Source organism: Vombatus ursinus, unplaced genomic scaffold (genome assembly GCF_900497805.2).
Source record: "Vombatus ursinus unplaced genomic scaffold, bare-nosed wombat genome assembly UNPS02014807.1, whole genome shotgun sequence".
In the NCBI taxonomy this organism is placed as follows: Eukaryota; Metazoa; Chordata; class Mammalia; order Diprotodontia; family Vombatidae; genus Vombatus; species Vombatus ursinus.
This window is the reverse complement of record NW_020954585.1, coordinates 60,360,088-60,372,116: the sequence shown is the minus strand read 5'-3', so window position 1 is coordinate 60,372,116 and position 12,029 is coordinate 60,360,088. Positions and strand designations below refer to the sequence as shown.

The 12,029-nt window shown below is 36.2% G+C and overlaps 1 protein-coding gene across 1 annotated transcript in view; it reads left to right on the top strand.

The window, feature by feature from the left end:
* LOC114052322 (sn1-specific diacylglycerol lipase beta-like) overlaps positions 1-11,819 on the top strand; it is a 51,922-nt gene extending 40,103 nt beyond the window's left edge. Inside the window, exons 6-15 of the mRNA XM_027874873.1 lie at positions 394-521; positions 1,975-2,101; positions 4,288-4,371; positions 5,001-5,078; positions 7,568-7,648; positions 7,811-7,938; positions 8,606-8,674; positions 8,774-8,846; positions 9,486-9,736; positions 10,066-11,819. Of these exons, the coding sequence (XP_027730674.1) occupies positions 394-521; positions 1,975-2,101; positions 4,288-4,371; positions 5,001-5,078; positions 7,568-7,648; positions 7,811-7,938; positions 8,606-8,674; positions 8,774-8,846; positions 9,486-9,736; positions 10,066-10,264 (1,218 nt within the window). The 3' untranslated portion in view covers positions 10,265-11,819. The remainder of the gene's footprint in view (positions 1-393; positions 522-1,974; positions 2,102-4,287; positions 4,372-5,000; positions 5,079-7,567; positions 7,649-7,810; positions 7,939-8,605; positions 8,675-8,773; positions 8,847-9,485; positions 9,737-10,065) is intronic.
* Positions 11,820-12,029: the final 210 nt, after the last annotated feature.

Sequence of the window (12,029 nt, the reverse complement as noted above, 5' to 3'; positions counted from 1 at the left end):
CCTTTTTTTAAAATAAATTTTCATTGTTTTATTTTTTATATCACCACAATTTCTCCTTTCCTTTTCCCTCCTAGAAAGCCATCTCATATGACAAATAATATTAAATAAAAAGAGGAATAAGGGGAAAAATCAGCAAAATATCAGTGATAGTTTGAAAGTTTATTAAAGGCTTATTGTTGCACTATATTGAAAAAGTCTGAAAAAGTATTAGCCTCAGTCTTTGTTTGAGGGCCACTTTGCTTGTTCATATCTTTTATATATTTTTAGTTAGAGGTGGTTATAAAACTGTAAGAATGGAACTGTAGGGGTTTGACATCAGTCCCAGGTCTTTTGTGTGTTGGCATTTTCCGCATTTGACTGAACTAAATGGAAATTTTTTTTTCTCCTCTCTAGGAGTCCGATTTGGATTCAGAATTGGAAAATTGTCACCACTATATACAGTTTGCAGCAGCTGCTTATGGGTGGCCTCTCTATATTTATACAAATCCATTTACAGGTTTCTGCAGGATTGGCGGTGATTGGTAGGTTAGCATACTTCTTTCATTGTTGTCGAGTTGTTTCAGTTGTGTCCAACTCTGCATGACCCCATTTGGGGTTTTCTTGGCAAAGATGCTAGAGTGATTTGCCATTGCCTTCTAGCACATTTTATAGATGAGAAATTGAGGCAATCGGGGTTAAATGACTTGCCCAGCTATTAAGTGTCTGAGGTCAGATTTGAATTCAATTCCTCCTGACTCTAGGGCCGGTGCTCTATCCACTGGGCCACCTAACTGCACCCAAGTTAGCATATTCTGAGTAGTTAATTTCTGCTTTCCAGATGCAGCTAGCTATGATGATAATATATGTCCTTTTGTACTTTTTTAAGGTGTCTTTTTTTATTTCCAGACAAAAGTATCCAATAAGTAATAATTCAGCTTTATAAAATTACAGCATTTGGATCAAAAGAGAAGCTCACTTTCTAATGATATAAATGTATCACGTTATAGGTATCATTCCAAAAATCAACAGCATTTCTGTACAGTATTTTCTAAATTCACAATGCAGAAACTATGCACTAACACAAAACAGTATCATAGATTTAAAACATGAAATAAAAATGATGTCACATAACATTAATACAACAGTTCATTGTATTTCCAAATTATCTTACATGGAAAAGCCACTCTATTCATCTGTTAATTTTGGCATAATTGTATTCAGAAATCAGTACAGAGTAGTGATCCCTTTTGCTCTTAAAGCTGCAAAGGTGTGACACCAGCAATTACCATTCAAAGAACAGATCAACTATGATATGAATAATAATTTTACCCAATTAATCAAACCAAATATAAATCTGAATTTTAAGTTGCTCTAGTTTAAAGATTGCTGCATGAATCCAGCTACTTTTCCACATTCACAGGAATATCAGAATCTGGGAAATCAAGCTTGGAAATCATGAGAAATATAAAAATTCACTCCTACTGTTTAAAGAAGAAATAAACATTTCTCCAAGTAGAGTTCACAGCTTTACAGGCATAGTAGTATTTATGTTTTCCTCTTAACCTCAGTGAGGTCCAAAACGTCTCAGACTTTGTGCACTACTTTGCAAAATCCTGGGTTTTTGTTTTGGACCAGTTCTGGAGAGTTTGATAGCTGACAAAGATGAAGATCTCCTGTGGTCCCTGCTTCAATAAAAATTCACTAGTTCTGTTTTCCTGCTGTTAGGGAATTAAAATTGGGTTGCCTTTTAAAAATTGTTTATTTTTAAAAGCACCTTTATGTTCTTCTCATTGCCTTTTAGAAAACCTTTTGTTCTTAAATAATTGCTTTCATCTTCTAAAAGCTCTCATACTTGCTAACTAAACATCTGGAAACTGTAAACTCTAGTTCTTTTTTTTTTTTTTTTGCTTTCCTAGGCACTGACAGTGAAGAGTTATTTTCTTCACTTGTAGCTCAGATTCCCCTAATAACTTTATTTTCAATCTGTTTTCTTAGTTGCAGAAACAGAACAGCAGAATATGAATTTATTGGAGGTGATCATCTCAGTTGTCATTTTGGATCCATCCTGCAGACTACTGGGCTACAGTACAGGGATTTCATTCACATCAGCTTTCATGATAAGGTAGGTTAGCAAAACGTTGTGCTAATTTTTCTATAAAGTGTAAAATAAGATGGAATGAAAGAAGACACCAAATCTACAAATAGCTTGTCTACCCCGTTCTTTAAAAAATTTCATTCGGCCCTGCTGTTTCCTGAATATACGATCATATATTCAGGAAACAGCAGGGCCGAATGAAATTTCCTCCTTTTCATTGTCAAGCTCCTGAAAAGCATTATCTCTATTTACTGCCTCCATGTCCTCGAATACACATCTCCTCCTCTTCTCTCCTTGCCTTCCAATCCCATGACCAAATCACTTAACGTCTCTGGCCTTTTTTCCTCATCTTTTTTTTTTTTTTAATTTATTTTGAATTATCAGTGATCACTTCCATAAGCTTTTTGGGGTTTAAATTTTTCTTTACCTCCCTCCCCAAGATGGCGTGCAATCTTATATAGGCTATACATATATATTCCAAATAAACATATTTTCACATTAATGATGTTGTGAGTATTAGAACTAATAGGAGGAACCACCAGAAAGAGGAAACAAAACACAACAGAAGAAAAAAAAAAGCAAATAGTATGCTTCGATGTGCATTCAAACTCCACTTTTTTCCTCATCTTAAAATGAAATGTTTGGGCTAGATGATCCCTAGGGTCCTTTTCAATTCTAATTATATCATCCTATAATCCTTGCAAACTAGCTTCTGACTCCATTGAAACAACCCTTCCTAAGCTCACTAATGTTCTCTAAATCTGTTATTTGACTTAGTCTCAGTTCTTATTTGATCCCTCTGCAGTTTTTTTTAAAAAATTTTTTATTTTTAGGCAATTGGGGTTAAGTGACTTGCCCAGGGTCACACAGCTAGTAAGTGTCAGGTGTTTGGTCTGAGGCTGAATTTGAACTCGGGCCCTCCTGACTTCAGGTCTGGTGCTCTATCCACTGCGCCATCTAGCTGCCCCTCTCTGCAGTTTTTGACATTATTGACTATCTCCTTTTCTTGGATGATCTCTTCATCTTTTTTTACTTTTGTGACACTGCTTTCCTAGTTCTCTTTGTTTCTGTCTGACTGTTCCTTCTCAGTGTTATTGATTCTTCATCCATTTCTTGTCTTTTCAGTGTGGGTGTCCCATAGAGTTCTTTCCTGCGCCCTCTTTTCTCCTCTCATTCATATTCTTTCTCAGCAAGTTCATTTGCTTCCATTGGATCAAGCATCATCTCTGCATGTGACTCCCAGATCTATATATCTAGCTCTTCTGAGCTCTAGTCTCACAGCATTAGCTGCATATTGCACATTTCCTTCTGGATGTACTATAAGCAAGTGAAACTCATTTTCTTTTCTCCTAAACCTTCTCTTCTTCTAAACTTCCTTATTTCTTTTAAAAACACCGGTATCTTTCTAGTCACCCAGGCCTGTAACCTCAGAGTAATCCAAGACTCTTCCCTTTCCTCCACCAGCCCCTTTGCATTCCCAGCCAGTCACCAAGTCTTGTTGATTTTTTAACCACAACATCTCTTGTATCCCATTACCTTCTCTTTTCTCATGTGTCTACCCATCCTGATTCATGCTCTCTTTCTTTGACTGCTTTAATTGCTTCCGAATTGTTCTCCCTGCTTTCAGTTTCTCCCTTCATTCTATTATGTCATGTTACTCCTCTGCTCAGAAACCTTCAGTAGCTCTTTCTTGCCTCTGGGATAAAATATAAACTCCTCAGCCTCTTATCCAAGGCCTTCGGTGGCTTGCTTCCCACTTTCCTATCCAGCCTTATTTTCATACTATTTCCCTCCCAGATTGATATGTTCCAGCCGTGCTAGCTGTTTCCCCAAATGGGGTATTCCATTTCCCACCTCTGTGCATGTTCACAAGTGGTGCTCTGTATATGGAGTGCATTCCTCCTCCACCTCCACGTTCTCACTCTGAGAAGAATTTTCTTCTTCCTGAACTCAATGCACATGCTGACTTCTTCCTGAAGTCTTCTCTGTTGTCATCAGTGCTTTCTTTCTCCTTTTATCTTGTTCCACCTTTGTCTATTCCCTTCAATAGACTGTATAAGGTTCTTTGAGAGCAAGAATCCATTGTATCCCTGGAGCAATGCCTTACACATAATAAGTACTTAATGAATACTTACTGAACTGAATTGAATATTAAGCCTCTAATATTTTTTTAATTAAATGCTTAATGTTTTTGTTATTTTTTTGATCCTCAGGTGTTTGAACTTCCTTTTTTAGTTGCTTTAGATCATAGGAAAGAAACTATTGTGGTAGCTTTAAGAGGAACCATGTCTCTCCAGGTAATGTCCTTGACATGTTGGATCTGGGAATGAGGGGGACAGAGGCTTTAAGGTGAAAAGTAATATTCATTGTGGTAAAATGTGGTAAGCTAATGGTGTAATAAGGCCCCTCTCTTGCAGAGCTGGGGACCGGGGGATATTTTTTTAGTGTGAAAGAGTTGTGGGGGATGCAGGAAAACTTTGGGGAATTAAAACAAGAAAATGAATTGGATACTCATGGAAATTGGGATAAATTATTGCATTTTAACTGAAAGGTTATATTAATATAAGTGAAAGTTCATCTGGTCTCCCTAACTAGTATATAAACCCTTTCGGGTAGAGACAGTGTCTTGAACATCTATTCCATGTGGTTGGTAGGGGTTGGTTTCTAAAAAACCGGTGGGTTTTTGAGGTTTTTTTAATAGCTTATGTTCAATTGCTCTAATAACTTACGACATAGAAAGTTTCAAAATTTTGCCCTTCCTGACTGAGGACACATGTTACCTTTACACATTTATTGTATAAAAGATTAGGGGTTTTTTTTTTACTAGTCTTCTTTAATATTGAGGTGTTTATATAAGTAGCTCAGTATAAACCTGGCTGTCACAGGAAGTCCAAGTTATATTCCTTTCAATGTCTTTTCTCTACAGGATATCCTCACTGATCTGTCAGCTGAGAGTGAGAGCCTGAATTTAGAATGTGAGGTGCAAGATTGTTTTGCACATAAGGTATATGCATTGTGATTTGTGGTCTGGCATATCTCTCCCATTAAAGAGATACTCCAAAGGTCAGTTTATGTAAGAATATTTGCCGCCAGCCCAAGGGGTTTTGGCTAAATTCAAATCCCCTCCTAAGGGAATGGGCAACTACCTAGAGGTTGTCAGTTGAATTGGTCAGGGTGGAAGATGTACACAGAGGAGCCACATCTTTAGTGGTGTGTTCTGCTTTCCAGAGAAATGTGTGATCCTAGAGGAATGCAACATTTTATATAGTCAGTGAAAATGTTATGCTTTTTTTTTTTTTTTTGGTGAGGCACTTGGGGTTAAATGACTTGCCCAGGGTCACACAGCTAGTAAGTGTCAAGTGTCTGGTTTGAGACTGGATTTGAACTCAGGTCTTCCTGACTACAAGGCAGTGCTCCATCACTGTGCCACCCAGCTATCCCTAAAAGTTATGCATTTTGATGAAAATAAGCCACTAGTCATTTGTTCAGAATTATAAGATGGAAGCTTGTATAAACTACAGTAGCTGATCCACTTTTTGTTTCCGTATGCAAAATATATGTTCTCAGTTTGATTAATAGTTTTTTACTTATTTTGGAAATCTTAATTTTAATTTGTGGTCATAAGGAAAAAAAGAAGTAGTTTTCCTTTGAGTCATTTCAGATCCTTTAAAACATAATTTAATTTCAAAAGGTAGTACAATTGCTGATAATAAGAATGATCAAGAAAAATTATAACTGAAGTGCCATGCCTTGATGCTTAAATTAGCATTGACAGTATTCAACGTCTATCAAAATATATGATTTTCTAAACTAGTAAACTGCATTGATGTTTTTGAGTTTGCAAAAGTTCATTTTTCTTTTTCTTTAGTCTTTTGAGAGCTTATTGGTTCTGAAATTTGTGAAAGATTAATCAAAATCTCCTGGGTATTTGCATGTACCAAAAATGGAAAGAAATTTTAAATCAAGCTTACACATACTATAGCAAAGATAACTTACTAAAATGCACGTAAAGATAGTCTGTCCACCTAATGAAGAAAACTCCTTTGGATCTCAAGTTCTTGAGTTGCTTTGGCCTCAATTGTTGTTAATATCTTACTGCTTTGGATCTTTAATGAAAGGCATTACCTTTTTTTTTTATGAACTTGATAAACATCACCAAACCCACATTTCCTTGGATAAAGAAGAGTAAAAGTTTTATATGAAACTTAGTTTTTTTAAGTATTTATTAAATATAGCATGGTAATGCCACCCTTACCCTGCTTGTCCCTATACACTTCTGAAGCTCCTTCTGATCTCTTCTGTGTATTCTTAAAATGTTTTATTGATGATCTTTTTTTCCTTTTTTTATCACTATGACTACGCACTCACTGCTTCCCACAGTTCTCCCCTTTCTCAAAATAAAAGCTTTTTTTTGTACAAATAAGTAAAATCAAGCAAAACAAATGTATACATTCAGTCATGACTGAGACAGTGCATGTCTTACTCTGTTCCTCCAGTCCATCACCTCTGTGCCAATGAGTGGGATGCATGCTTCATCATCAGCCTTCTGGAGTTATGATTGGCCATTGAAATCAGAGTTCTAAAAATTTTCAATGTTTTTCCTTTTCATTATTGTAATCATATAAATTGTTCTCCTGATCTGCATATTTCACTCTGCGGTAGTTTATGTAAGTCTTTTCGAGTTCCTCTGAATCTGTTCCTTTTGTCACTTTTTTACACCATAAAAATATTCCATTACATTAATACACTGTAATTTGTTCAGCCATTCCTCACTTGATAGGCATCCACTTTTTTTTTTTCAGTTCTTTGCTACAACCAAAGGTGCTACTATATATTTTTTAACGTGGGTGTAGGCCTTTCCTTTTTCACTGAATGTTGATCTCAAGAGTATCACATCTGCAAACATTTTCCAGTTGTCACTAGAAGTACACAGCTTTTAGGTCCAGTAGCCTTGTGTTTCCTTAAGTGGGGAATCCCTTTTCTGTTTACTGTTTTATGCGAAGAATTATAAAGCCATAAAGTCTTAAGAGTTGAAAGGGCCTTAGAAATGATCTGCTGAAATGCCACAGTCTGTGCAGGAATTCCCTTTACAACATCTCCTAATGGTCTCCTTTAATACTTCCTATGATGAGGAGCCCATTCCCTTGTTGGACGGATTACAAAGACCTTATTTAGAGTGAATCTCTTCTCTCCTAACTTCTTTTTACTGGTTCTAACCTTTCTCTCTTGCCAGTACACAGAAGGCATTCAATAAATGTTGTGACTGTTGATTCACTTAGAATGCTATGTTTTCATTTAACTTCAAGGTTCCATTTCCAGGGTTTGTTTTCATAAGCATATATGTGGAGCAATTGAGAAGATGAAGACAGGGTTAGTAGGCCAGCTATGGGACTGATCTGAGAACATAATGTTTTTTAAAATCAAATAAATCGTAGCTGAAACCTCTTCCTTTGGAGATTATAAACTTTTTTTTTCCCCTCTCTGAATTTCTAGGGGATTTCTCAGGCTGCCAAATATGTTTACCAAAGATTGATCAACGATGGAATTTTGAGTCAAGCATTCAGCATTGCACCTGTGAGGTTTATTTTTTTTAATACCAGATTGCATTGAGCTCCACTTTGGGGCTAAGTCTTTTGATCATAAGTGTTTTATTGTAGTAAAAAATGTGCATGTTACCTGCTCACTTAGATTCTGCTTGGTTTTTTTGTTTTGGTGTGTGTGGGTGTGTGTGTGTAGGAATACCGGCTTGTTGTAGTAGGTCACAGCCTGGGGGCAGGAGCAGCTTCTTTATTAGCCATCATGCTCAGAAATTCCTATCCAGAAGTCAAGTGTTATGCCTTTTCTCCTCCCCGGGGATTGCTGAGGTAATTGCCTGGTTTCTTAAATGTAGAAACAGACTACTCATACTAAGGTGGCTTGTTTTACCCTTGGCCTTTACACCCAGGATGGCAACTGGTTTAAAAAAAGAAAATTTTAGTGGGGGTGAGGGAATTTGAATAGACCTCAGATCTGATATCTCTTAATAACTGATACAGTTAGGATGAGTTAAATAATCATTTTGTAAAGGAAGATATAAGTAATTGCATATATCTTCTCTTTGAAATAAGTTCTACACTGGGTTTTTAATTATCTGAGGGAATATTTAGTGAAATTATTTTTTAGTTATTATTGTTGCCAAGTAGTATATTTCATTGGGCATTGCATGTTATTGAAGGCTAATTCAGAAGGCCTAATTAGTTCGTAGATAGATGAAAACATTAACTAAAATGGTATTAAGTTGGAAGAATCCCTTAGAGGGAGATTTTACATTTACTTTGAATAGTTCAATATTGTTGACATCATATATTACTTTATTGAAATATATAACCATTCCATTGTTTAGCCTGTAGTATTCCTTACCTTTAGAAGCTAGCCATCTTCTCTAACTTTTGTGGAAACTAAAATCTCAGTGACCTTGTAAAGTTTATAAAATCTTAGGTAGGATATGCTAGTCAGAATGCAACTAACTTTATTTATGTATTTATTTTTAAGCAAATCCCTTTCTGAATATTCCAAAAGCTTTATTGTATCACTTGTTCTTGGAAAGGATGTTATCCCAAGGTAAGGCTATTGACTGGTTTATAATTACATGGATATCTCTGGACCCATGTTTTTATAGAGCTAAACTTCAGAGTTCTTCTAATCTTCTTTGCCTAACAGGTTAAGTGTGACCAACTTAGAAGATTTAAAGAGAAGAATACTGAGAGTGATAGCTTATTGTAATAAGCCTAAGGTAATTTGATCATGTGATTTTAAATCTTCCCTCTATTCCCCAACAAGCATAATTTTTAGCCTAGACATGATGCTATATGGAGATGTTAGAGAGAAATTCACAGCTTAAAACTGAAAGATTTTTCTAATGCTCTTGAAAAATTCTTCGTATCATTGGACCACAAGCCATTTTCATTGATATTCATCTGACTGTCCTGTTTCCTCATCTAGAAAATGAATGAATTCGACTAGAATTCAGCACTTCTTAAACTGTGGGTCACAAGAAGTGCTGAAGGAGTTGCGAGTGGAAAAAGTTTAAGCCCTGGACTAGATAACCTCAAAGACCCCTTCCAGATAGTCTATGATCATATCAAAGTTATTTACTTGACTTTTTTTTGTCTGGTGTTTAGAGTCCCCAGGAAAGTGCTATGACCTGAATTAGGTGGAATGATTAGTTCTCAGATAGGTGAAGTTTCCTAGCTTGAAACAATTGATGTGGGATTGATTTGGGTTCATTTGGATGTTTTGCCTTTTATGCAATTACTCAGCCATGTATTAAGATTGATTTGCCGGATTCAGAGTCTTCATAAGTTTCCATATAACAACATAAATATTAAGGTCTTACGTACTAACCTTTGTCCTGTTTTTGGTTATAATCCAGTATAAGATCCTGTTGCATGGATGTTGGTATGAACTGTTTGGAGGGGATCCAGATAACTTCCCAACAGAGTTGGAAGGGGGAAACCAGGTAGACCTGACTCAGCCTCTGCTGGGAGAGCAAAGTCTGTTGATACACGGGTCAGCTTCATACAATGTTTTTGATGAATCTCCTAGAGAATCCCCAACTCGGTATACTCATCTGTATCCTCCTGGAAGAATTATCCACCTTGTTGAGGATGACAGTTCAGGGAGGTGAGTATAGAAAACAGCTTAATGGAAACATTAATTAATATTATATGTACGAATATACAAAATAATGTATAGCATATGCCACAGTTACATTGATTGCCATACAGTCTATTTCAGGTGAGAGAGCTAGGTGGTTTTAATATAACTGGTAAATGGTATCAGACTTGTGGTAGGGCCTAGTATCAATATGTGCTCTACTTGTAATAAATACACAACATTTTTATATTGTCTCCTCAGAAAGAGCCAGGTTCCCAAGATTTGTTTTTGTTTTGAGGTTAGCTCAAGTTATGTTTGCATTTGTTGAGAGCTTATTTTGTTTTTCTTATTTTCAGGTCTTATTGCTGTTCTACTTCCAGATATAGTGCAAAGTGGGCAACCGAAGCAGAATTCAGCAAAATTCTTATAGGCCCTAAAATGTTAACAGACCACATGCCAGACATCCTCATTAGAGCCTTAGATAGTGTAGTCTCCGAGAGAGCAACTTGTATTTCTTGTCCAACACAAGGAGACTTTAATACTAATATAATATAACCATAGCTGTCGGGAAACAACAGTATTCTTCATCATATTTTGGATACTCCTGGGACAACTGACTGATTTGTATTTGAATAATTTATGAAGAAATTAGAGATTGGGTTTTCATCACTTGGAAGTGACCAGTTACCTGGAGGGATTTTGAAACTACTCTTTGAGAAAACCTCTGTATGAGGAAGAGTGACTAATGGAATGAACCTTAAATGACACTTTTAACAGAATCAAGTATGAGAGGAGAAAGCACTGGGAGCACCTCCAGACATGAAAGTAATCTCAGAAGAGCCTGTAGGAAACTATTTTTGGAGACTTAAAGAAGGATATGGCCACTTTCTCTGTCAGCCATGAAATAAATTGCTACTTTCCAATAGCCATCTTAGAAGGGGCTGTTATGATTGTGGCTGAAATTTAGCACAAAAAAGTAGAGGTTGGTATATCCTTATTATCACATCTAACAGCCGTATCTTAAATCATGAAATTTATCTGCAGGGCTTACCTCAGATATAACCCCTTAACTAGCAAGGCCTGTTACTGTCTCAGAAGTTTAAATTTATTTTGATCCTTTTTTTCTCTAGGCTTCCAAATATGTAATACATTTTTAATCATGGATTTTCCTAACTCAGTCAAACCCAAATATATTTAGCCATGAAAAGGACAAAAAAAAAATCTCCATTGGGATGTGTTAAAAGTTTCAATAAAACACTTACTAGCTGTGTGACTCTGGGCAAGTCACTTAACCCTGATTGCCTTGCCAAAAAAAAAAAAGTTTTAATAAAAAGGTTATCCTCAGGGAGAGGTGAGGCAAAATACTGTAACCCCTAAGTAACCCCTAAGATAAACATTGAGTTCTCTATGTAGAGAACTCTTGCTGGGAATCCTTTTGGTAAGTCCCCCTAGCCATAGACTTCTGCTGAAGTGGAACTCTCCTTCCTAAAACTGTGGGAGAGCAGGAAGGGAGATGCGTGGAGCAGGGAATGCTGTTCCCTCAGTGTATACTTTCTGACCACAGCCATCATTAGGAGCCTTTTCTACATTATTTGGACTTGTTTTTCACTTTTAGGCCTCCCCCTAATATCAACAGAATTGATTTTGTGAATCTTTCACGTAAAACTCTTTTTTTAGTCAGCTGATGTATCTTTTCTCCCCCTTCTTTGGGGGATCGTAAAAGGATTACAAAAAAACAAAAAACAAAGCACTTATACATGTTACTACAGTACTCACAGTGATGCACTTTTCTATGGAATTCGTTTCCAAGAAGTTAGAACTAATATTTTACTCTGTGATCAAAAAGTAATTATGTTTTGCATGTGTTTATATTGCACTATTATAAATAGAAGTAAAGTCTTAAGAATTTTTGTGAATATGATAGTATCTTCAAAAGAAGACTAAGAATGGAGTAGAGGCTCTAGATTTAGAAAGAGAACATTCCATCCACATTGTGGAGTGTTCCAGAAGGACAGTCTTCTCATTACAGTTTATTTATAATCTCTACCCTTCCTTTTGCTGCTTGATCTTGAAGTAAAATTTATGCTGTTTATGACTTTTTATTTTTAAAGGTGGTTGTTTTAATACTGGATCTGTTGTATAGGTAGTAGGGTCACCTTAAGGGCACCCACATTCTCTTCAAAAGAATCACAGTTTTGTTATTGGAAGGAAGCTTACTAGCCATCTAGTAAAACTCATGCCCAAAAAGGAATCCTCACTACAGCATCTCCATTAAGTAGTCATCTGTGCTTGAAGGCATTAAATGAGAAGGAATCAATTA